The sequence below is a fragment of the Notolepis coatsorum genome (genome assembly GCF_963971535.1).
Source record: "Notolepis coatsorum genome assembly, chromosome: 15".
Taxonomy (NCBI): Eukaryota; Metazoa; Chordata; class Actinopteri; order Aulopiformes; family Paralepididae; genus Notolepis; species Notolepis coatsorum.
Window position 1 is genome coordinate 46323133 of NC_140179.1, and position 25944 is coordinate 46349076.

The 25944-nt window shown below is 44.8% G+C and overlaps 1 protein-coding gene across 1 annotated transcript in view; it reads right to left on the reverse strand.

Annotated features, from left to right (window-relative positions):
- abcc9 (ATP-binding cassette, sub-family C (CFTR/MRP), member 9) overlaps positions 1-25944 on the reverse strand; it is a 209767-nt gene that overhangs the window by 37651 nt on the left and 146172 nt on the right. Inside the window, exons 24-32 of the mRNA XM_084330742.1 lie at positions 25411-25484; positions 24284-24448; positions 22798-22952; positions 21334-21403; positions 20958-21115; positions 19521-19613; positions 7648-7750; positions 7206-7316; positions 4852-4972 (exon numbers count right to left, since the gene is read on the reverse strand). Of these exons, the coding sequence (XP_084186868.1) occupies positions 4852-4972; positions 7206-7316; positions 7648-7750; positions 19521-19613; positions 20958-21115; positions 21334-21403; positions 22798-22952; positions 24284-24448; positions 25411-25484 (1050 nt within the window). The remainder of the gene's footprint in view (positions 1-4851; positions 4973-7205; positions 7317-7647; positions 7751-19520; positions 19614-20957; positions 21116-21333; positions 21404-22797; positions 22953-24283; positions 24449-25410; positions 25485-25944) is intronic.

A 25944-nucleotide genomic window follows, 5' to 3' on the forward strand; every position in this document is an offset into this window, starting at 1 on the left:
GCTAGCAGACTGGGGCCATGCTGGTAGTAGAGGCCTAACAAGCTGCAGGGGAGCTAACGAGGCTAACAGGGAAGCAAACAGGGGAGACTAGAGGGAACAAGAAAAAAAAGGCAAACTCAACATACACCGTCTGTGCTGGCTGGGGTCGTCGATTGGGTGGGGTCGTACTGTTATGGTTTGTAACCGACCCCAATCGCACAACACAAGACAGGTATGAGAGTAAGCCAAGAACGGGCATTTATTGAAAACCAACAGAAAAAAGGCACTGTCCCTTTAAGGGAGAACACCCATACTGGATAACAAGAAAAGGGAAAGGCCCAGTGCCTTTAAGAGGCGAGCTGGCTAAGGGGAAGGCAAAGGGAAGGCTAAAGGAAACAGGGCCGGGGCAAGGGACAAGGCAGGAACAGGGAGGAACTAGGAGGAACTGGACAGGGAGGACTAGGAGGACTAGAGAGGGGAGAAAGGGACAGAGGCCCGCGGAGGCGGGCTGGGGACAGGGAGGACTGGGAGGACTAGATAGGGAGGACTAGGAGGACTAGGGAAAAACAGGGTAAGGCCTTGGAACAGGGCGAGGGCAGGAGCTGCATACTGGGACAGAGTAAACAGGGTCAGGCCTTGGAAAAAGCAATAATGAGGTTGCTGCTCTGCAGCTTCTCCCGGGATGGTAGTCTGGGGAAGCAGGTGGGAACATCAGAGCCGCTCTGCAGACTTCTCTCGGCAGATCTCCGAGGTGGGTAAACGGGGCCGAGAGGGAGAGAGGAGTGGGTTAGCTCAGAGTACAATGGGGAAAACAGAGCAGGTGCAGGAGAGGTGACTAGTCCCAAAAACAGGGTATCAAGGTGACAGAATCTTCGGTGTATATACACACTGTGAGTAAACGTCCCAAACACAATCCAAGTGAATAAATATCTTCGGTGTGAAAACACACAGTGAGGCGATGTAAAGGCCAAAATATTATCCCAATGAAAAACAATCCAAAAACAGGCTAAGACGCTGGGTGAGTGACTGTCTGATAAAAAGCTGGAAATCTTCAGTGTTTTATAAACACACGAAAAACGGAATAGGATCAAAGACAGTCATAAAAAACTCACCCAGGCGTTGTGCGTAAAGAGCGTTGGAACAGAAACGGGGCGAGAGCGTCGCCACCGGGGAACCGGTTGTCCAAGCGGAGGTCAGAGTGGTGCGTGACTGCTTGGAGTACGCGCCGGTACGAAGGGCGCATCTGGCGCGGAGGTCTGAGTGGTGCGCGACTGCTTGGAGTGCGCGCCGGTACAGAGGACGCATCTGGAGTGCGTCTGCGAGGAAGAGCGTGCCAGGCTTGGAGGTCTGGATGGTCGTCTGGGCATCTGCTGCGCGGAGGTCTGGATGTGCGTCAGGACGCCTGCTGCGCGGAGGTCTGAAGTGGATCACTGGGATACCTCCCGTGGAAGACTAGGGAGCGCAGTCCAGTATCTCCCTCAGGCAACGGCAACAGGAGGCGAAGGCTGGAGCGCATGTCACGCCGGAGATGAAAACAGCATAACAGACAGAGGACCTCCCGAAGGAGTCTTGATGATAGAGAATATGATACCGAATGTTACGGCATGTTACGGCACGACCCCACGAGGAACAGAGGGGAAGAGCCAGGTACTTAAAGCCCACAGGGGAACTAATTAGAATGCACCACAGGTGCGTGAAGGTAATTGATACTTGAAACTAAAGTGTGTGTTCGGCACAAGACCAATCAAACACACAATGACAGGTAGTCCAAGGTGTGGCCGCTGAGAGCAAACGAGAGTAACGAACGAGAGGGTGGGGGCTAGTGAGGTGAGTGAGAAGGGAATTCCTTAACAGTAGGTTTAAAGGAACGGAGCGAGTAGGTGAGCAGCGGACAAAACCTCACAATTCATTTTCATTGAGTCCATTCCAAAATCCCTTATGTCATCTGGGAGACGACAGGGGGCGCTTTTTTCCACAATGATCGCCGGCGCCGCTCGGCTATACTCGGGTAGGCTCGGGTGATGCAATATGATTTCAGATCGCTAAAAAAAATAAATAATAATAAATCCGGGAAAACTCGTGAGTGGCTAACAACCACCTATTAATAAACCCGAGATATCTCGTGAGTGGCACTCAAAGTGTTAAATGTGACACCGATCTGCCTTTTACTGAATAAAAAAAAAAAAAAATCTAACCCTAACTAACCATACTGTCATGCACTTGTCCTAATAAACTAACCTACACTGTAGCACTCAACACTTTGATGAACATTGTTACTCAGCTGATAGAGTTGTGCCCTTCCTGATGGCTTGTCGTACAGAACTTGTAAGTCGCTTTGGATAAAAGCGTCAGCTAAATGACTAAATGTAAATGTAAATGTACTCTAAACACTCACTCCGTGCCAAGTGAGAGTAGGGCAGGATCATGGTTCTATGGGTAGGATTGGTCCGGTAAGACTGGCAGGTAGATTACGCAAAATGTAGTTTTACTATCCCTAATCGTTATCCATTCCAATTCATATACATTTTTGGACCATGTCTTTTTTTCATCATCTGAAGAAACTTGAGAAGTTTGAATGGCTTTTCTAAATTAAGTGTGTAAAACTGCAAGTTTTATTTAGAAATCTTGGTAAGATAACCTAGATTCTTTGTTTTGACATCGGTGGACGACGCCATGCCAGCTCACAGTGGAGACGACTCTGTGGGAGCCATTAATTAAAGGTCCCGTGTCTTATAAATGGCCTTTCCAGTGTTTAGCATTGTTTTATAGCAATGGGTGTTTGTATCAATGGGTCTGTGTCTCTAATTCTCATTTTGGCGGATTGCTCTAATTCAGTTGAGACAATATCCTCCCCCAGTGAACTACGCTATTCTGATTTGACTGTTTTGCTGACGTGAATAAGGCACTGATCTGCATAACTAAAGCCCCCTCTATGGTTGTAGCGCAACCATTCGCTCAACGACAGAGCGAGTGGAAATACCACACTTCCTCAAGCGGGTGGGTGCCGACAGAGAGAGGCAGAGAACGAGCGAGCGAGAGAGAGGGATAGAGAGAGATAGAGAGGGAGAGAGAGAGAGATAGAGAGGGAGAGAGAAAGAGAGAGGGACAGGAGCTTCTCTCTCTCGGGGAAGCACACACGCATTTACACACAACCTCGACCGGCGCGCTACACACAACCTCGACCGGCGCGCAGGGATGGGGCTTCTCCCTGGGAGCACTCGCATATCATTGTCAAAATATCTTTGACTCCCACGCGCGCGCCCGTATTCCGATCCGTGCAATAATATTCACAGGGGTATATATTGTCATTTGAAACAAGTTACCAATGCATTGTCCCGTGGGATTATGCCCCCCGCGGCGAAATTAATTAGTATCCCCCTCATCTATCTCTCTCTGTCTGCCTCTGTCTGACTGTGGGTGACTGTCACTCAAAGCGCTTATGGGCGGAGCCCAGCCCAAAACAGCTTGAAATCTTGAAGTGGAAAAATGCTGCTTTAGAATACTTGATTAGAAATACAAGACAATGAGTTAAAAAAAAAAAAAAAAACTTTACAGATGTGTTCCATAGACTCACAGGAATTGTGTAAAGTTGCCCAAATAGTGAAAGGAATAGCAAGACATGTCCCCTTTAAGGCTGGGCTGAACAAACAACATCCGGCCCTTTGCACAAGTAATATTTTGGGAAGGAGGGGTACTTGGAGTTGAATTAAGTTCTGCATGCAAAAAGAAGTTCTGTGTGTTCCGTTAGTGGTTAAAGTAACATTGTATTCATTCGGTACACAGCGCGTACTGAACCGAAGATCCCGTACTGAAACGGTTCTGTATGGATATGTGTACCATTACACCCCTAGTAGTTTTATTACAGTACCACTAGTTATCTACAGTAGTTTTATTACAGTACCACTAGTTATTTACAGTCGTTTTCTTACAGTTCCACTAGCTATCTATAGTTGTTTTATTACCACTAGTCATTTACAGTAATTGTATTACAGTACCACTAGTTATCTATAGTTGTTTTATTACCACTAGTTATTTACAGTAGTTGTATTACCACTAGTTATCTTACAGTAGTTTTATTACCACTAGTTATCTACAGTAGTTTTATTACAGTACCACTAGTTATCTATAGTTGTTTTATTACCACCAGTCATTTACAGTAATTGTATTACAGTAACACTAGTTATCTATAGTTGTTTTATTACCACTAGTTATTTACAGTAGTTTTATTAGTTATCTACAGTAGTTTTATTACCACTAGTTATCTCTATCTGTTTAGTGGTTGCCAGATGCCTGTTTTTAAGTTCCAGCATAGGAGCTGGAAACACAGTTCCATAGCCTGAAGTCTTATGTAGTACAGGGCCAAAGTTTATAAATGAATGTTTTACAAAGGTTTTTGTAATGTGTGTACCAGTAAAGATTCGGCATGATTATCCAAAATGACCGTCCGCTGCCATTCATTTCGATGCTCTAGTCAAAACAATGGATTTCTTTGTCTTCTCGTGTCACCTTCCCTCACTGTCAGCGCCCTTTTTGGGATCGCTCCTTGGCTAGAACGGTGGTCAATCATTTTCGCCCCATCAGCGGTGACTGGTCAGTTCAGGGACCGTTCACAACCGGATGTGGTCCGAACGGCTTGTCAAATGACGCTCGCCAGATGTTTCGTCTTGTAACTCAAGAATGGAATCACGCAATAGGTTGAGTGTGGTGACGATCGAAAGGCGGCAAGTTCAACTTTCCATGTATTGGTTGATCGGCGAAAACGCAGCCCGGAGCCGACAGACGAGAGCAAAGTGCCGCAACGTGCGCGCGAGTGCATGACGGCCCGCATTAAGACACTGCTGTTGTATCTACTGTGTCTGGGAACTCAGTTACCCATAGATCCATCGTAGTTCTCTGACTCTGTGCTCAGGAAGCTGTTGACCTTCTTCACTGCAGCCATCTGGACCTCCAGGTCAGCCAGGTTCCTCACCACCCAATTCAGGTAGTTGGTTACCTATACCACAGAAGAATAAACACATGCATGATACTGCATCCATGATATTGCGCAGGGGGGGGCTCTCGAGACACAGGACATGTGGTTACGTTTTATATCTGATGTCACATGTTCTCCACACAACAGAACGATAGGATTCAGGTTAAGAATCTACGGAATTCCCCTTTAAAAGGAACACACTAACATTATGGGAAATGAGCTTACCATCTTCTCCAGAGTCACACGAGAAGATGGATACCTGCAAGAAAATAAATGAATGGAAGTGGATACGGACAAGCTTGTCTAGCTGTTGGTTAAAAAAACACCTCTCCTGGAGTTTTAAGCTAGTGTCGTGGATGTCAGAGGCAATAATTTAGGTGTCAAATAGTTGGTTGTTACAAATGTATTAGGCAAAACAGGAGTTTGGATTAGGATGACCCACCGGAAGTCCCTGGCCTGGGGACCCCCGGAATGAGCTCCCTGATTCATTGTGTATGTCGATCTTTATACCATGATAGAAGGGGTGGGGCCAGGTAACTCAAAGGGAGGAACCATGGGAAAGGTGACCAGAAGGAGAGAGGAGGGGTGTAGCGGGGGAAATGGGGGATGGGGAAGGGTAGGTAGACAAATGGTAAATAAATGGTACAGTAAATGGCTGCATTTATATAACGCTTTTATCCAAAGCGCTTTACAATTTGTTCCTCACATTTGACCCATTCACTCACACATTCACACACCGACGGCGGAAGCAACCATGCAAGGTGCCAACCTGCTCAGACAAGGATGTCAGGGTGGGAGACAAAGGAGACAAAGGGACAAATGGAGGGTATTGGATTAGGGGGAGGGGGAGACATGTCTACCACACTAGGCTAGTGGTCCGTATCCGCTTCCATTCATTTGTGCTAAGCTAGGCTAGCATGTAAATGGTAAATGGCTGCATTTATATAGTGCTTTTATCCAAAGCGCTTTACAATTTGTTCCTCACATTTGTCCCATTCACACACACATTCACACATCAACGGCAGAGGCAACCATGCAAGGTGCCGACCTGCTCATCGGGAGCAGTTAGGGGTTAAGTGTCTTGCTCAAGGACACTTCGACACGCTCCCACGGGAGGAGCAGGAATTGAACCGGGAACCTCCGGATTACCAGACGACTGCTCTACCTCCTGAGCCACTGTCGCCCCGGATAGCTTTCTACTGATCGCACAGAGAGGAAATTGGTATCTATCTTCTTGTCTGACTCTGGAGAAGACGGTAAGTACATTTCCCATAATGTTGGCAGGCCCCTTTAAGATTATTTTGTGTTTTTATGTGAAGCATACTAGACTAGTAGACTTCATTTATAGGTTCCCTACCCCCCTTTTCCCACCGTTCTAGAATACAGTGTACTGGAACAGCCGACCTAGTGTCATGAATTTACTACTGTGCAGGTTCACAGAGGCACGCAGCTAGAAACCATTTGATTTAAAATGACGTAATCAATACCACAGCTCTCTGCTCCACTCCATACATGGAAGCTACCGGTATACTGGCTTCTACAGCACATAAATACCAGAAGCCCCGTAAATGTCTGACGATAAATATACAGTACTTTTAAATCCTGTCTCAGTAATGGGTCTCAGTAAAAACAAATCACTCTCTTTGTTTCATGCACATCCCTGAGCAGAACTTGTTATATTTACTCGTTGGTGCATTACTACGAGAATATCAGTACCCTGCTCTGTATTATAAGCACACTATATTTTGACTGTGTGTATAGTAAGTTATACCTTATTAATCCTAGTGGGGGAATTATTCCTCTGCATTTGACCCATCCAAACCACTGTGCCGACTGGATGGACGGACAGACAGACAGACAGACAGACAGACAGACAGACAGACAGACAGACAGACAGACAGACAGACAGACAGACAGACAGGTAGATATAGACAGGTAGATATAGACAGACAGACAGACAGACAGACAGACAGACAGACAGACAGACAGACAGACAGACAGACAGACAGACAGACAGACAGACAGACAGACAGATAGATAGATAGATAGATAGATAGATAGATAGATAGATAGATAGATAGATAGATAGATAGATAGATAGATAGATAGATAGATAGATAGATAGATAGATAGATAGATAGATAGATAGATAGATAGATAGATAGATAGATAGATAGATAGATAGATAGATAGATAGATAGATAGATAGATAGATAGATAGATAGATAGATAGATAGATGCTCTGTGAACTTACAGTCAGAGCGTAGGTGAGGCCCAGCCCCACCATCCCACCTGAGGGGAGATAGGCTGAGCTCCATATGGACGCACCCGCTGCAGTGAGGACTATCACTGCTCCTAGGTAGTCCTAGAGAGAGAGAGAGAGAGAGAGAGAGAGAGAGAGAGAGAGAGAGAGAGAGAGAGAGAGAGAGAGAGAGAGAGAGAGATAGAGAGAGATAGAGGAGAGAGAGAGAGAGAGGTCTAGGAGGTCATTCTTCATCTAATATAATAAAGAAATGTTCCCACTCCATTTAAATAAACAGTGACCTGTGCTGCCAAAGCACACTAATGACTATGAAAGAAGATGGTATTCAAGGAATTCAATGAACATAAAAAATATTAAAATTATAATAGCAATAAATAGAATAATACAGGTAATAAAAATGAATCTAAATAAAAAGTCAGAGTTCACCACTCACTGTTCTGACCTCCAGCCACCGGTTGGCGGCAGAGAGGAACAGGTAGGCGGTGTTGTTGGTGTCCGTCAGCTCCAACATGCGCTGTTTAAAACGAGCCTCGTGTCTGAAACAGTCGTGAAAATATACGTTATCCATCCATCATCAGGGGTGTAAAGTACTTGAGTAATTGTACTTCATTACAATACTTAAGTACTGTTTTGGGGGATTTGTACTTTACTCGAGTATTATTAGGTTTGTATACTTGTACTTTTACTTAATTATATATCAAAGGGAAAAAAACACACTTTTTACTCCTTACATTTAAAATGCAGACCTACAAAGTACAAAGTACAAATCTCGCAGGTCCAACCATTTTAATTAGTATATTTGTTTCTCTGGCCGAACTAACGTTAACGTTATTAATCCTGCGGCCGCACTTTATTTAAAAACAGCCAATCAAATCCCCATCAATGGAAAATGAACCCGCCCATACCCATGCTGATTGGTCCTTGTGCAAGACTAAAAAGTGGGGATCTTTGATTAAACACCTGCTATCAGAAGAATCAGAAGTTGTAACTTTAACTTTTTAGTAATTAAGTACATTTAAAATGAGAAACTTTTTTACTTTTACTCAAGTGTGTTTTTAGCCAGATACTCTGACTTTCACTTGAGTACGATTTTGAGACGGTACCCATACTTTCACTTAAGTATCATTTCTGGGTACTTTTTACACCGCTGCCATCCATCCATCCATCTCACCAGAGAGGAACACATAATGTTATGTATTGGTGCCTGTCAACCCTGACCTACGATGCTTAAAATGAGCCGCGTCATGAATACATTATGAATCAATCAATCAATCAATCAATCCATCCATCCATCCATCCATCCATCCATCCATCCATCCATCCATCCATCCATCCATCCATCCATCGATTCCATCCATCCATCCATCCATCCATCCATCCATCCATCCCATCCGTCCGATTCATATCCAGTTTCTAGCTTTATTCAGTAGTGGATTAGCTCTACACCAGAGAGTTGGGTTTGGATGAGAACCAGCAAATGAGAGTGGGGATAGAACAAATATGTGAGTCAAAACATCTAACGTTCAGACTAGAGAGAGTGTGTGTGTGTGTGTGTGTGTGTGTGTGTGTGTGTGTGTGTGTGTGTGTGTGTGTGTGTGTGTGTGTGTGTGTGTGTGTGTGTGTGTGTGTGTGTGTGTGTGTGTGCATCCGAGCATGTGTGTGTGCATGTGAGTGTGTGTGTGTGTGTGTGTGCGCGAGTGTGTGTGTGTATGTGTGTGTGTGTGTGTACATGTGAGTGTGTGTGTGTGTGCACGAGTGTGTGCGTGCGTGTATGTGTGTGTGTGAGTGTGTGTGTGTGTGCGTGCGTGGAGGAAGGTCCTCAGGGAACAGGGTATATCAGAGGAGGAGTAGAAAGCGTGAGAGCTGTTTAAAGTTGGATTACAGTACCGCTGGGAAAGAGAGGAGTACGTGCAGAGAGAAAGAAAACAAGAGGATTAAGGTACTCTCTTCTCATTTAATATGTTCTCATCTCCTCTCTTGTCTTCTAATAGTTTCTCTTCTCATCTCACTTTACACCCTCTAACTCTAATCTCATCTCATCTCCTCTCATCTCCTCTCCTCTCATCTCCTCTCAGGCCTTGTCCAGAAAAGAAATGTCTTTCCTGTTTTAGATGTCGCTCTTTTATTTTGAAAACGCCCGACCGGAAGTGTTATAGTGTCTGTTGCTAGCAGCTTAACTTGTGTCTGCTGGTTCTGTGCTTTTCGAGCTAACGTAACATGCGTTTCCAAAGGAGAGGAGAGAAAGACCGTGGCTCACATGCAGCTCAAACTACCTGTTGGAATAAATTAATTGATTGATGTTTAACTTGTCCCTGTGTGTCCAGTCATTTCGACTAGCAGTTTAATAAGTGTAAGCACAGCAGAGCCCCGCTCCGCTTCAGACAGATAGAGAGAGCACAGCGCATGTGTGAGCCTGTGTGTGCGCCTCGGTCGGGAGTGTGTGTAAGCACAGCAGAGCCCCGCTCCGCTTCAGACAGAGAGAGCACAGCATATGTAAAGCTGTAAAAGCCCGATCAAGCTCAATAGCTGTACACAGGGCCGCCTCAGGGGGTGTGCGACAGGGCCTCGCGGGAAGGGGGGCCTCGCACAAAAAAAAAATATATATATATATATATATATATTTTTTTTTTATTTATTTTCTTTTTTCTTTTTTTCTTTTTTTTTTGCGAGGCCCCCCTTCCCGCGAGGCCCTTTTTCATCACAGACCTAAAATCTAGTTTTGCTTATATGCTTATATATTTCACATTAGACACGTTCCTGGCTCTGAGGCTCTGCAGGCAGCAGAATTGGTTTCAATGAGGGGAGGGGTTACAGCCAGGTAGCGTCTGTTGAGTTCATTGTGTGTGTCTGTGTGCGTGTCGGGGGGGGGGGGGGGGGGGGGGGGCGTGAACCGACTCATTGCCAGACGTGAGCGATTTGACTCACGCTCACGGCAATGAATCGGCTCTTATGAACGAGTCGCTCATGACCGACCCATCACTAGCGTCTGACTATTTCGCGCGTGCAGCATTGGAGGTTATGCCAGCCAAGATGAAGAGGACATCGTTCGGCAGATGGACTGAAGATGAAAGTTGTTGCATGTTAGACAGTTCAGTCAGGCTAGCCATCCCGGCTAAAGACAGGGACAGCTAGTTAGCTTTAGCTACGTTATAATATTAAGTGTGGTTCAGTCGGGATATAGCCATGATGATGTCGGCTAGTAGCTAGCTTAGTTAAAGGCTAACTAGCGTTAGCTAACCTAGAGACAGCGCGTGCAGCCAAGATGAAGAGGATGGTCGTTCGGCAGATGAACTTCGTCAACTCCACACGGTTGTCTCCATCCTCTTGGACGTTTGGTGAGTTTTTAATGCACTCTATTCTATTCCCGCCGTGGATCTCTCTCTCTCTCTCTCTCTGGAGCCAAACTGGCCGACTAGCTGTTGTAGTACTAGTAGCTAACGGTGTGTGGCCTGGTGTCAGCACCTGTATTGCTTTTCTCACGTTGAACAGTTTTTCAGTGGTAGCCGCATAGCTTGCTTCTGCGTTAGCTAATGGTTAGCGATAGCCGGGTTGAGCTAACTGTTAGCCAGTTAGCTGTTTAGCTACGACGTTAGCTGCCGGCTGCGCTCGGCTAGCAACGTTAGTTTGATGCTATCAGTTAGCCTAGAGTTAGCTGTTAGCTTGTGCTACGACCATTGACATTAGCCGTGAGAATAGCAGGGGGTTCTGGCACTCTGACTACGACATCATCTTTGACAGAAGATGTAGTCGGGCCTGCACCATGACAAGGCTCCGGCCATAGCATCTTTTTGTCCCGCCAGCGAGAGGCCTTCGTCAACGTGGAGACCTGTGTTGCGGCCTTTCGCCCTGCGTTCCTTGGTGCAGGTAAGATGAATGAAAATGTCATGACATTACCCCACTCTTCCTTCCTTCCCCTCCCGAATGTTTTGTTAATAACGATGTTTTTTTCCAGGCAAAACATATGTTACTTCACAACATTTGGAGATACGACATGTGCTGTGTGTGAATGGCCTTGTCGTTTGTGTAGCTTGGGTAGCGTTGGGCCATTGGCCAAAGCTGTGTGTGGCCTGGTGTCAGTACCTGGCTAGCCTATTTAGCTGATGTCGGCCATTGGCTCCTTGCTGCTTTGTTTTCTCTGGTATAGACCCTCTTCTCTTTGGATTTAAGTGTTGATCTTTGTCCTTTTGGATCTATGTATATTCATGTTGCCTTTGTGAAGTTATCTTTTCCTTCTGTTTTGTTCTTCCATTAAAAGTTGAATATCCTTTAGGGGCTCATCTTTGCTTATCTCTCTCATACATGCTCTCTCTCTAACACACACACACGACAAACACACATGCTCTCTCTCTCTCTCTTTCTAACACACACAGTCTGCCTATGGCGGCCTTTCTCGATGGCTAGGCTGTGCTCGCTGAGTCTGTACCTAGTCAAGGATCTTCAGTCACAGTGCTCAGGCTGCCACTGTGTACTCTCTGTTTAGGGCCAAATAGCATTTCAATTTCTTTCCAATGTGTCTCTCTCTCTCTCTCTCTGTACACTGTATATTGACTGTAGAACGGGAGCTCTCTCTCGCTCTCTCTCTTGCTATATGTTGACTGTATCATGCCCAGCCTCGGGCAGCGCTATTATTTAAGAATATGTTGACTGTATGAAAAAAAAAAAAAAAAAAAGATTATATTATTTTTTTAATCTTTTGGGGGGGGGGGGGGGGGGGGGGCTCGCGTTAAAATCTTGCACAGGGCCTCGCATTTCTCCCAGGCGGCCCTGGCTGTACATGCCATGTTTTCACACACGGGGTAAGGGAGAGGTGGGCTATCGCGTCATCGGTTCAGGAGAAGACGCGTTTCGCTTGTAAAGATGGTGACGCAATGGGGGGCGTCTTCAGAATTGCGCACTCTGGGAGCTGGTATCAGAAAGTAGCGTCTTCAGGCTGCCAGAACGCAGTTCCGTGTGGCTGAAAGGTGCACACGATCAAATATTTTGCCTGATACGACCGAAATGGTTTTAGTCTGGACATGGCCTCATTTTCTCACCTAATCTCATCTCCTCTCTTCTTCCTTTTTTTTTTTTTTTTAAATCTTTTTCCCCCCTTTTTTCCGTTTTTCTCCAATCCCAATGTTAGTCGTTATGCCAATTCCCAAATCCCCTTCCTGGTCGTTGCGCACCTACCTCCTATAGTCGGTCTGGGAGAGTGGAGGCTATCACATGCTGCCTCCGACACATGTGTAGCCAATCAACCGCTTCTTTTCACCTGGCAGTGCGGACTCTCACTGAGTAGACTAGGCAGAATTTCAGAAAATGTGCTTGTATAAAGTGCTGAAGGCATTTCGTGTTTATTTTTGGTACACAACATTTCTAGGGGTATTAAGGGGTGCTGAATCCAAATCTGCTGTATACCAAGCTCAGAAATGTCAAATAAGGCCTCAAAATTGAGAAATCCAACATGGCCGCCAGCACCAGGCCCTCTCTCCACAAAAACAGGTGCTAAACCCACAGTTTTTATTCTACTGACATGAAACTTTGCACAGAACATCTGCACCTATGGAGGAAGAAAGTATGAATATAGCTGGGGTGAAACCATGAGTAACAGGGTGTTTTTGACTGTCTAACTGTAATCTTTGTATAGGCGAGGATACAAAAAATTTAATTTCTTCAGTGTTTGCAGGAATACTACAGCAATATGGTAATAACTGTACAGTGTTGGACACCAACATTTGAATCCCCCAAGTCTTAGCTTTCTTCAGGTACCAAGTTTATGCAAGTAGCTCTTATAAATCTGGATATATAAGTCTTTTAATGTAAGCATGCTGTTTTAGGCGAATTTTCCAAAAATAAATGGTTAAGTGTGACTACACAAGGTACAAACCTGAATTAAATGTGCTTTTGTAAGTTTTCTTACATACTGTACATCAACAAGGACGTAGTCACACCAGAGATTCAAGAATCCATACTTGGCGCAGAACACCTTGGACATGTTTGTGGACAAACGTTTGTGTGAACCTCCAGATAGTGACCAGCACCTGAACCTGAAATTACCCATTCGAATGAACAAAGCCAAGACATTTGCCTCTTTGTATGAAGTTGTGCAACTTTCCAAGAACAAGCAAAACACCATCAAAGTGGACAGGCAGATTCTACAAAGGCTCATCACAGCTTACAGAGCAGGTCGTAAGGTAGACCTTGACAATATCCTCCAGCATGAGCTCATGCCCATCCCGCCATCTCTGGCCACAACTAACGGGAGTCTACATTCCACCAACAAGTCTGTGTTAGCAAATATACTGACGAAACAAGTTAAAACCCCTGCAGATCTTACCCTTCAGGGACCCAGCTGCCTGGTCATTGATGGCCAAGCTCTGGTAATGGCACTCGGAAAGCCACCTGACACTACAACATTTGGTGACTATGCCAACAAGTTCACTGACACCATGTTGAAGATGGGAGCAAAATACCAGAGGGTAGAGGTCGTCTTTGACAGATACCATGACCAATCCATCAAAACAGGCACATTCTGAGAAAAGTGCTGCCAAACTTCTACCAGCATGTGACTTGTTCTACCAGAGGCGGGAATATTTTAGACCATTGCTACTCGCAATGTAAGAGCGGGTACAAATCACATGCTGCCAGTCCTTTCGGCAAGTCAGATCACGACGCCATCTTTCTTGTACCGCAGTATAAACAAAGTCTCAAGCGCATTCCTGTAGTATTGCGAGAGGTGAAGCGCTGGATGGTGGCGTCGGAGGAGACGCTCCAAGCTGCACTAGAATGTACAGACTGGGGGTGTTCCGCGATAACACAGATAATATTAATGACTACACGGAAACAGTGCTGGACTTTGTTTGTACTTTGGTAGAAGAAACAATCCCCTCTACCACAATTAGAGTTTACCCAAACCAAAAGCCCTGGGTAGACAAATCCGTCCGCGAAGCTCTGAAGGCGCGCACCTCAGCATACAATGCCAGGCTTGTGACAGGCAACATGAATGACCACAAGGTGGTGAGATACAATGTTAGGAGGACAGTAATAGAAGCAAAAAGGCGCTTCAGGGATAAAATTGAACTTCAATATGAACAGGCTGACTCTAGAGCAGGGGTGGGCAAAACTTTGTATATGGTGAGGGCCACAAAATGTCCACAATCAATCTGGGGGGCCGCATTGTTTATCGGCAGTCCCGCCAGTAGTACCCCATCACTCAAATAGCCCATAATAGTCACAGATGTGATAAATAAGGTATATAAACAATTATAATTTGTTGTAACTTTGTTTTTATTCCATTTCAAATGCATTTAGTAATGCAATTTCAACTTTATGAATTTATAAACAGCTGAATTTAAAAGTATTGCTGTGACCCCAAATATATACAAAAATGATCAATTATAATTAAGGCTTCTAATAAAATAAATGTATGAACTTAAAGCCCACTGCTCAACAAACACAAAGCAGCATTCCTGCTGCATTTCACTACAACAGTAAATCAAAAGTGCAATAATAAATGATTTTGTTAAATGTATAAACTTTTATCCTGCTACTAAACAAAACATTATAACACTGAAATGCATGTTATGGATATGAAGCACTCAGGAATGTTTTGTTTAGTAGCAGGATACAAGTTTATACATTTAACAAAATCATTTATTATTGCACTTTTGATTTACTGTTGTAGTGAAATGCAGCAGGAATGCTGCTTTGTGTTTGTGTTATTAGTGTTATCTGAACACTACAAAAGTAAACAAGTAAAGTGCAAGTAAAGTAAAGTGCAATACTACATGCCTCCCATTGACTCAAACTGGCATGACATTCACCCTCGCCCCACAGTGGGTCAATAATGGTTATAATAATAATAATAATAATAATAATGGTCCCCTCTCTACACCTCTCCATCATCTCCCCCCCCCCTCTCTACACCTCTTCATCATCTCTCCCCCCCCCCTCTCTACACCTCTTCATCATCTCCTTCCCCCCCTCTACACCTCTTCATCATCTCCTCCCCCCCCCTGTCTTTAATGAGACACTTGTGGTCTCTCCATTTGGCGCACAATAGCAGGAATGTCAACTTCAATGTTTGTGCATGCAATCTGTATCAGATGAAATAATGTTTCATCCGACAGCCTGTTTCTCTCCTTTGACTTGATGTGCTTCATGTTTGAGAAATTGCTCTCACGTATGTATGTGCTCCCAAACATACTGGCCATAGAGAGGGCAAAGTCCTGAGGAGTGGGAAGCGGGGCTCAGGTAGCAGTTTCCAAAACGAAATTCCCCTCTCATTTCTCTTTGCTTGAAAAAAAGGATCTGACTGTAGCTCGCACAGTTCAAGCTGCAACGGTGGGGGCTGCTCTGACACCGTAGCGGTGAGGGGGCCGGCAAACAGCGCTATCCGTGACTGCATGCCGTTGAAATCTTCAAACCGATCATTGAATTGCATTTGCAGTGTTTCAATGTCGCTCCTGTACTTTCCGACGGCTCAGCCATCGGATTTCTGTGTGTAGCTGCAAGTCGCCATAATCAGTGTCCATCTCTTCCAAAAAGGAGACAAACTTTCTATGGTTTAGTGACCTGTTGCCTCCACAAATTAGATTGGTAACCTTGGTAACCAAATCCATAACATGGCTGTATTCAAGCTTCTTGGCACAGAGAGCCTCCTATATCAGATTAAAAAAAAGAAAAACGATTTAACGACTCTCGCATATAATTTGACTACACTCGACTCGCATTGGTCATTATAGTGACGCACAATAGATGGAAATTATGTTAGCGAACTTACCTGATGTATAATGCAGTCCAGCATTGGACACTCAACGCCACTCTGCCTTAGAAGCCCGGCGAATCCATCGGTAACAACAGCCGACAGTTTATCAAACCCCCATATTGCTGCACGGCACTTTCAACAGCGTTGAATATGTGCACACTAGGGCTGACCCCTATTAGTCAAATAGTCGACTAATCGATCGAAAGGAGCCATAGTTGACTGCCAACTCTTCTTAGTCGAATACAATACAAAAAAAAAAAAAAAAAAAATAAAAAAAAATAAAAAAATAAAAAAAAATTATAATTTTTTTTTATTTTTAATATTGGCCTGGGGCCGCATGGAACGTCGGTGAGGGCCGCATGCGGCCCGCGGGCCGCCAGTTGCCCCTCCCTGCTCTAGAGCTATGTGGCAGGGGGGGGGGGGCACTGCTGATGGAGACTCAGTGTTCAGGATAACAGAACATGAGGTGAGGAGGACGTTTAAGAAAGTGAATATCAGGAAGGCAGCAGGACCGGACGGTATCCCCGGCCGCGTTCTAAAAGTCTGTGCCGACCAACTGGCCCCGGTATTCACTGACATATTTAACCTGTCCTTAGAACAGGCTGTCATCCCCACCTGTCTGAAGAAGTCCACCATTATCCCTGTACCCAAAAAATCCAAGCCTGCTTGCCTCAACGCCCTGTAGCTCTCACCTCCATAGCCATGAAGTGCTTTGAGAAGCTAGTGAAGGGCTACATCTGTTCCTCCCTCCCCATCAACCTGGACCCCCTGCAATTTGCATACCACCCCAACAGGTCCACGGAGGACGCCATAGCCCATGTGCTGCACACAGCAGCATCACACCTGGACAAGAGGCAGGGGAACTATGTGAGAATGCTATTCATCGACTACAGCTCAGCATTCAATACCATAGTCCCCTCCAAACTCATAGCCAAGTTCAGGGACCTGGGCTTGAACTATGACCTCTGCCAGTGGGTCTTGGACTTCCTGACGGGCAGACCCCAGGTGGTGAGAGCAGGCAACTGCACCTCCTCATCCATCACTCTCAACATAGGGGCCCCCCAGGGCTGTGTCCTGAGTCCCCTCTTCCACTCCCTGTACACACATGACTGTGTGGCACAGCGGAACAACAACACAATCATCAAATTTTCTGATGACACAGTAGTGGTGGGCCTGATCTCTGCAAACGACGAGAGGGCCTACCTGGAAGAGGTTAAGGTTCTAGCGGGATGGTGTCAAGAGAACAGCCTCTCCCTGAACGTCAGCAAAACAAAGGAGATGATTGTGGACTTTAGGAGGTCGGGGTCAGGGATTACAGCCCCCTCAGCATCGACGGGGCACCGGTTGAGAGAGTGAACAGTTTTAAGTACCTCGGAGTCCACATATCCGAGGACTTGACATGGACCACACACATTGACAGTGTTATCAAGAAGGCACGACAACGCCTCTACTTCCTTAGGCGATTAAGGAAGTTCAACGTGAGTCAGAAGATCCTCAAGAACTTCTACTCATGCACAATAGAGAGCATCCTGACTGGCAATATCACCTCCTGGTTTGGGAATAGCACTGCACAAGACCGCAGCAGACTACAGAGAGTGGCCCGTTCAGCCGAACGCACAATTGAAGGTGGGCTTCCCACTCTCCAAGACATTTACAACAAGCGGTGCATGGGCAAGGCTAAGAGAATAATCAAAGACTCCAGCCACTCAAACAACTGCCTCTTTGAACTGCTGCGGTCAGGCAAGCAATACCGGAGTCTCATGGCAAGCACAGAGAGACTCAGAAGGAGCTTCTATCCCCAGGCCATCAGGATGCTCAATGAATGAACAATGAACAATAAGCAAACCATCAACACACCCACAGCGCACATACACTCACTTAAATAAACAACACACTGTAGCACCCACTTTACCACTTTAGACACACTTTACACTTTATATTATTGGTAAGGAAATCGCACATCATTCTCATTCCTTATTGCACCTCACCACTACAAGGTGGCACCACAAGCTAAGCTATACCTCACCATTTTTGTACCAGCTGTACATACTGTATATAGATACACTGAACAATTTTGTTGTTTACACTTGTTTACGTACTTGACTTCTTGACTTTCTATTTTATACTTATTATACTTATTTTATACTATCTTGTTATTATCTAGCACACTCTCAGGAGCAACACAGAAAGAAACATTTCATGCAAAGTATTCTGTATGCTGTATGACAACTAATAAAGAAACTTGAACATTCACTTATATTGATATGGTAAAATAATTCTTTTATTGTATTATATTATAATCTATTCTATTCTATTCAGGAAAAGTGGCATTGGATGAATCATGCAACTGCAAGACACCTGCGACACCAGCCTGAATACGATTGATGACTGACAATAAATTACTGTACCTAAGCTACTGTACGCATATTAAGGACTATCTAATTTGCATAAATGGCATGTTGATAAAAAATTCAAGAGAAAAGAGTTTGATGAATAAATCCATGACCTGGGATCATCCTGCTTTTCTTTCTTATTTGGTTGATGAGTTATGCATCAATAACAACCACAGTTTCTGCTATAAATATGAGTTTCAAGCAACATTTTCACAACTGATCTAAAATCAGGATATGATTTTAAATTCCTCATACATGTATGCAAACATATAAAAACACATTTCATTCATGTTTCTACCTTGTTTAGTAAAAAAGATATGCACTTAAATAGATTTCAGCCTGGCGCTGGCGGCCATGTTGGATTTCTCAATTTTGAGGCCTTATTTGACATTTTTGAGCTTGGTATACAGTAGATTTGGATTCAGCACCCCTTAATACCCCTAGAAATGTTGTGTACCAAAAATAAACACGAAATGCCTTCAGGGTTATGATTTTCTGAAAATGTACCCTGTCTAGAGTGTAACGTGTGGAAGGGCACACTACCTCTCTTAGATCCTTCCCTCGCTGAGCAGGCACCCCCAACCGAACTTTAGGAGTCGCTGTTTACAACGACCAGGACCCACCCACCGGCTTTTCCCACCCTCTAACACTGCCAATTGTGTTAGTATGACGGCCGGCCAAGCCGGAAGCAACGCCGAGAGCTGGGCTCGATACCAGTATCTCCTGCGTTGGTGACGAGCGACTTGCCCGCTGCGCCACCCAGCCACCTCCTCTCCTCTCTTCTAATTTTTTCTCACCTAATCTCCTCTCCTCTCCTCTCCTCTCCTCTCCTCTCCTCTCCTCTCCTCTCCTCTCCTCTCCTCTCCTCTCCTCTCCTCTCCTCTCCTCACACCTCACCTCATCACACCTCACCTCATCACACCTCACCTCACCTCACTTCACCTCATCTAACCTAACCTCACCTCATCTAATCTCACCTTAATATGAAACGGCTCTAGAAGTGAGGTGAACTGTGTGACTAAGCACAACAATAGATAATGATCTCTGTAATGATGTTTCACACAAACATGTGTGCATGCGTGTGTGCGTGCGTGTGTGTGCGTGCGTGCGTGCGTGCGTGCGTGCGTGCGTGCGTGTGTGTGTGTGTGTGTGTGTGTGTGTATATACCTGAAGGCTCTGATTGTGGTGAGGCCCTCTGCCGTCTCAGAGAAGTGACAGAGTAGAGGGAGCTGAGTAGAGTCATCAAGGTCCTGGAGGTCCCTGAGGGAGAGTGTTAAGTTAAGTTTAACCATTATTAATCCCCTTGAGGAAATATGTTCCCTGCATTTGACACAGTGCAGTGCAAAGGCAGGAGTCTTTTTGGTGTGGGAGAAAACCAGAGTACCTGGAGGAAACCCACACAAACACGGGGAGAACAAGCGACTCCAATTTTTAAGTTAATTATTTTTACTAAGAGAGAGTCAGGTGATAGTCAGCTGTGTCATGAGTCCACACCCTAGCATCCACCTGTAGCATCTGTTCTCTACCTCCATGCCTAGCATCCACCTGTAGGCTCTGTTCTCTACCTCCATGCCTAGCATCCACCTGTAGGCTCTGTTCTCTACCTCCATGCCTAGCATCCACCTGTAGGCTCTGTTCTCTACCTCCATGCCTAGCATCCACCTGTAGCCTCTGTTCTCGATCACTCCCTTCACTCATGTGTGCAGGGCTTGACGTTGACACCTGTCCACCTGCCCAATGCGGGTAGAATTCGTCATTGGCGGGTAGATGCGTCATTCTACCCGCCAATCGGGCAGGCGGGTTTTTTTTTCTATGAAAAAAAAACATTGTAGTCTACAAAAGGCATCTGGAATAATGAAGTCAATCCAGCTCATACTATATAAATACTACAACTCCCACAGGACTGGGTGCGCACAGTGTGCTCATTCATTGGCCCATCCACTTCGCCCGGCCCCTATCGCGCGCGTTGTGTTGCTTCCGTGTTGTGTGTCTGGCAGCTGACAGCTGAACGAACACTGTTAACATTAATAGCTCAACTGGTTACAATACAGACAGTTAGCTAACGTTACGCTACAATCTGGCGGCATATTGTGGGTGTGAAAAGACCCGGTGAACCAAACCACCAACAAACAAAAAATAGAAAAGATAATGAGACCGAGTCCGAAAACACGAACAAAGTAGATGAGGCGAATAAAAGAAAGCGGGTGTTATTTTAGATGTTTCTGTTCAAATAAAATCATATGTCCAAACAAGTGCTTGCAGTTACATTGTCCAATGACCTATATTTATTACTTTTTGGGTGGGGGCGCGAGTGCTGGGATTTTTGGCTGGTGAAAATGCTAAGTGGCTAGTGACTTTGGAAAACCACTAGCCACAATGGCTAGTGAGCCAAAAAGTTAACGTCAAGCCCTGCATGTGTGGCTGGCTTTACATTATGTTTCACAGGGAGTAATGAGTGGTCAGGTTATGGCTAGAGTTATGGACACTGGCTCAACACAGAACGGGTGATGACAACTTTAGTTTAAATATATATTAAAAAAATAAACGTGAAAATCACCAGAACTCCATACTAGGAGAAGGTGGACAGTCATGCAGTGAACTCACTTGGAGGCGACCCGGAAGTACTTCTGTATGAAGTAGAAGGCCACGGTGAGGGGGACGAGGGCGAGGAGGAAGGCTGGGGTCACAAAGGCTATGACCCCAATGGCCGACAGGCACAGCAACGTAGAACGGGTGAGAGACTCTAGAGTGGGAGGAATGTGCTGGGGGGGGGGGGGGGGGGGTAGAGAGAGAGAGAGATAGGGAGAGAGAGGGAGAGAGAGAGAGAGAGATAGGGAGAGAGAGATTTATAAAAAAAGATAGAGATAATTCAAATGTTTCGGTCAATCAATTAAATAAGGTTAATCTGATCAATTCTAATCTTCCCTCTTCCAGTCAGTCAGTCAGACAGTGAGTCAGTCAGTCCCTATAATGTAGTTACCTGGTCTATAATGTTGGTGTCGGCAGAGAATCTGTTGAGAATCTGACCCAGGGGTGTGACGTCAAAGAACCTGAGAAGAGGAAGATAATATTATTATTATATTGGTCTGAATATAAGACAACGCTGATTAACACCCCCCCCCCCCTCCCTTTTTTAAGACACATTTTTGGAAAATATATATTTTGATGTCTACATCTTTTAAAGGTCCCCTATTTTTCACTATTTGGAAAATTTTACACAATTCCTGTGAGTCTATGGAACACATCTGTAAGGTTTATTTCAATAAAATTCATTGTTTTGTATTTTTAATCAATTACTTTGGTGCACCACTTTCTCCCCTTCCAAAGTCCAAGCTGTCTTCGGCTGGGCTCCGCCCATACTCGCAATGCGCTTTGAGTCAACCACCTGCACTGGTTTTCATTGCACATAAACAGCGCGGGGGGAAAGCTGGGATTTCTAAGCACTCTGGAGCTATGCTGTCGAACACTTTTGAGGAAGTGCTGACAGCTGAAGGTATCTGCTGTCGAAACCGCTTCCGCATTATTTCCACTCGCTGCTCATAATTTCAACGTATAACAGTTGATTGTGGGCGGGCGGTGGATTCTTACATGTCACAGATCCGAGTAAATTCAGAATGGCTTGGTTCAGTGGGGGAGGTTCTTGTCTCAGCTGAACTGCAGAAACGGAACTGGGTAGAGATTTCACATCTAGTCAGTCTTGGTACAACCCCATATTGCTAGAAAAGAAAACAATGCAAACCACTGGAAAAGGCCATTTTTACAATAGGGGTCTTTTAAATTAAATTGTCCTGTTTACATTAGATAAAATGCAACATTACAATTAAATTAAATTAAACTGTAGCCTGCTGGTAGCCCTATTTTCTAATTTAGAATTTAGATCTCAAAGTGAAAAATAGAACCATAGGTTATATATTAAGTAGGCTGCCTTATTGATCATCATGATCTTAAAACTGGAATTATAACTCCTCCTCAGTCCTGAGCTTGGTTAACTTACTTACAACCCTCTGAAACCTACTGATTAGTCAGTGGATCATCCAACTTTAACATCCCTGTCTCTTGAAGTCCATGCCAGGCTTAAAGCTAGCGCAAAGTCACTGATATCATAACAATCTTGAGATTGCAAGGAGGAGGGGGGGGGGGGGGGGGGGGGGTGTATGTATTACTTGAGCGGTGTGTGTATGTATTACCTGAGAGGTGTGTGTGTGTATTACCTGATAGGTGTGTGTATAGTGTATCTATTACCTGACAGGTGTGTATGTATTACCCAACAGGTGTGTACAGTATATGTTGTATGTATTACCTGACAGTGTGTACAGTATATGTTGTACAACGTATGTATTACCTGACAGGTGTGTATGTATTACCTGACAGGTGTGTATGTATTACCTGACAGGTGTGTATGTATTACCTGACAGGTGTGTACAGTATATGTTGTATGTATTACCTGAGAGGAGCGTGGATGATCTTGTTGAGCAGGTTGTGGTGCAGGTTGGTGGCAGCAGACAGACCCAGGAACTCTACCGTCAGAGATGTGATGAGACACAGAGTGATCCCAGACCCACACAGGATGATGAACCCTGACAGGTAAAATATGTCATCCTGAAGAAGACAAGACCAGGAGTTAGAGAAGGTATACACAAACAGACACGCACGCAAGCACACGCACACGCACGCGCACATGCACACACACACACACGCACACACACACACACACACACACACACACAGTGTAGAGGTAAATGCACTCGCCTACCAATGTAGTACCCCGAGTTCGTCTCCCGGCAGACTTATACAGTTAACCACGGAGACTAGGGATAGCGCAGAGGGCCAGACAGTGCGTGAAGAATGCACGCTTTAACCCTTTCACCTTACCTTCTGTAGTGTGGTGGTGAAAGGGTTAACCCTTTTGTAGTGTGGTAGTGAAAGGGTTAACCTTCTGTAGTGTGGTAGTGAAAGGGTTAACCCCTTTGTAGAGTGGTAGTGAAAGGGTTAAGGGTGTCTGAGCCGTGAGGAGGACAGGCAGACAGACACACAGACACACAGAGGCCAGGGACGTGCACAGGACTTTAGAGGGGCAGGTGCTCAAAGTCTGAAAAGGGCACTACTGTATATCTGTGTGTTAGAACTGAGCGAGCGCAGCGGGCAAGCCCGATTTTTGGGGGGCCTTTTTGGGCGGGGGGGGCCCCCTTTTTATGCTTTTTGGGGGTTTTTGGTGATCAAATATTGAATATTGAACTATAATAATCAGTGCAGGAGCTCACTTATTCTTGAAAGACACTTTTATCACTGACTTAAAAGGCCCATACATCTCCATAAATGTTCAGGGGGGAGGGAATAAGTGCTTACCCTACAGACCCCAAGAAGTGCTGTATATTCTGTATTGTTTAATATAAATGCATTTATTTTATTCCAATCCCGATTTGTATTTGAGATTCCCAAATCCCATCGGACTTGACTTCTTCGTGTCCCTCAGTGAGTGTAATACCAGCATTCAACTGTATGCGCCACAGTGGTTTCTATCATCATCACCACCCACGCTATGCATAAAATATATATAGGTCTGCGGAGAGGCACGCTGAGGAGGCCGTGCAAACTGCAATGGAATATGGGGCATTTCTCTCTCTCTTTACCTAATATTTTGATTCTATCCTGACACTTTTCAGTAATTTTTTTTTTTTTTAAAGGACACTTTTTTATGAGGCTCAAAAGGGCAGGTGCTCAAGCACCCCTTGGGCTCTATGTGTGCACTTGCCTGACAGAGGCAATAATTAAAATGTTCTAGCAACTGTATGTATCTCATATACCTCATCACCCCAGGCACCAGGAGTGGCAGCTGTTACGTTGGCAGTCATGTTGGCTATCATGTTGGCTGCCATGTTGTTGGTTAAGTTGCCAGTCACATTGGCTGACATGTTGTCTGACACGTTTACGGTCGGTTCGTCTGACCTCGCCCCTCCGGTGTGGATACTTTTGTGAGAGGTCCAGTTAGCCAGCCAGTAGTCTATGGCAACCATAACTGAATGTTTCATCAGCTTTGAGAACACCATGAGGACGACCATGAAGAAGCCACCCGAGGACATGTAACACCAACACATCTGGAGAGAATAAATACAGTCATTAAGACCATAAATACAGTCATTAAGACCATGAAGAAGGAGATGTAACACCAACACATCTGGAGAGAATAAATACAGGCATAAAGACCATAAATACAGTCATTAAGACCATAAATACAGGCATTAATAACATAAAGGATCATAAATACAGTAAGTAAGACAACAAAGGACCATGTATAGTCATTAAGACCATAAATACAGTCATTAAGACCATGAAGAAGGAGATGTAACACCAACACATCTGGAGAGAATAAATACAGGCATAAAGACCATAAATACATAGATAAAGACCATAGATACAGTTATTAAGACCATACCGTACCATAGATTCAGGCATTAAGACCATACAGGACCATAAATACAGTTATTAAGACCATAAATACAGGCATTAAGACCATAAATACAATCATTAAGACCATAACGGACCATAAATACAGGCATTAAGACCATAAATACAGGCATTAAGACCATAAATACAGTCATTAAGACCAAGGACATGTAACACCAACACATCTGAAGAGAATAAATACAGGCATTAAGACCATAAATACAATAATTAAAACCACAAATACAGCCATTAAGAAGGATGGGTCGAAGAGGAAATACCTATTTGGGATGGATGGATGGATGGATGATACATTCGATGGAAGCATGAATGGATGATACATTTAATGAAAGCATGGATGAGTGGATGGATGGATAGGGATCATTTAATTAGAGATCATCTAATTATAATTTTGAATGTATTGAAAGGATAGCCTCTTGAGACACCCCCATATAATTTCAATAATATAGATGCATTCATGGATGGATGGATGGATATAGACAACTGGATATTTTAAAACCATGAATTGACTGATGGATAGAAGGATGGGAAATAGATGTATTCAAGGAAAGATACAGTAGATGAATGGATGAATATGGATGTATTGGCTACTTACCTTCCATGGGATCTTAGAGCGCCTACTAGTGGTTGTGGACATATTGTCATCATCCTCCTCTTCTTCTTCTTCCTCTGAAGAGGTAGCATGGGTTAGAGATTAATCAGGTGTCTTTACTAAAACATGGTGACATGGGGCAAGTGTATGTCACTGAAAAAAATCACCACCCATTTTAAGAATTCACACATATATTCTCCCTGTGCACCAGGAAAGTTCAGTCAGTGTTTGTGAACATGCACCACCCTCTCACAACACTATAAATCAGAGAGAGAACCCTCCAATCGGTGATGTCACTGGGATATCTGCCCCACCCTGCTCTACCCCTCTCACCCTAGACTCTGCCCCACCCTGCTCTACCCCACTCACCCTAGACTCTGACCCACCCTGCTCTACCCCTCTCACCCTAGACTCTGCCCCACCCTGCTCTACCCCTCTTACCCTAGACTCTGCCCCACCCTGCTCTACCCCTCTTACCCTAGACTCTGCCCCACCCTGCTCTACCCCTCTTACCCTAGACTCTGCCCCAGCCTGCCC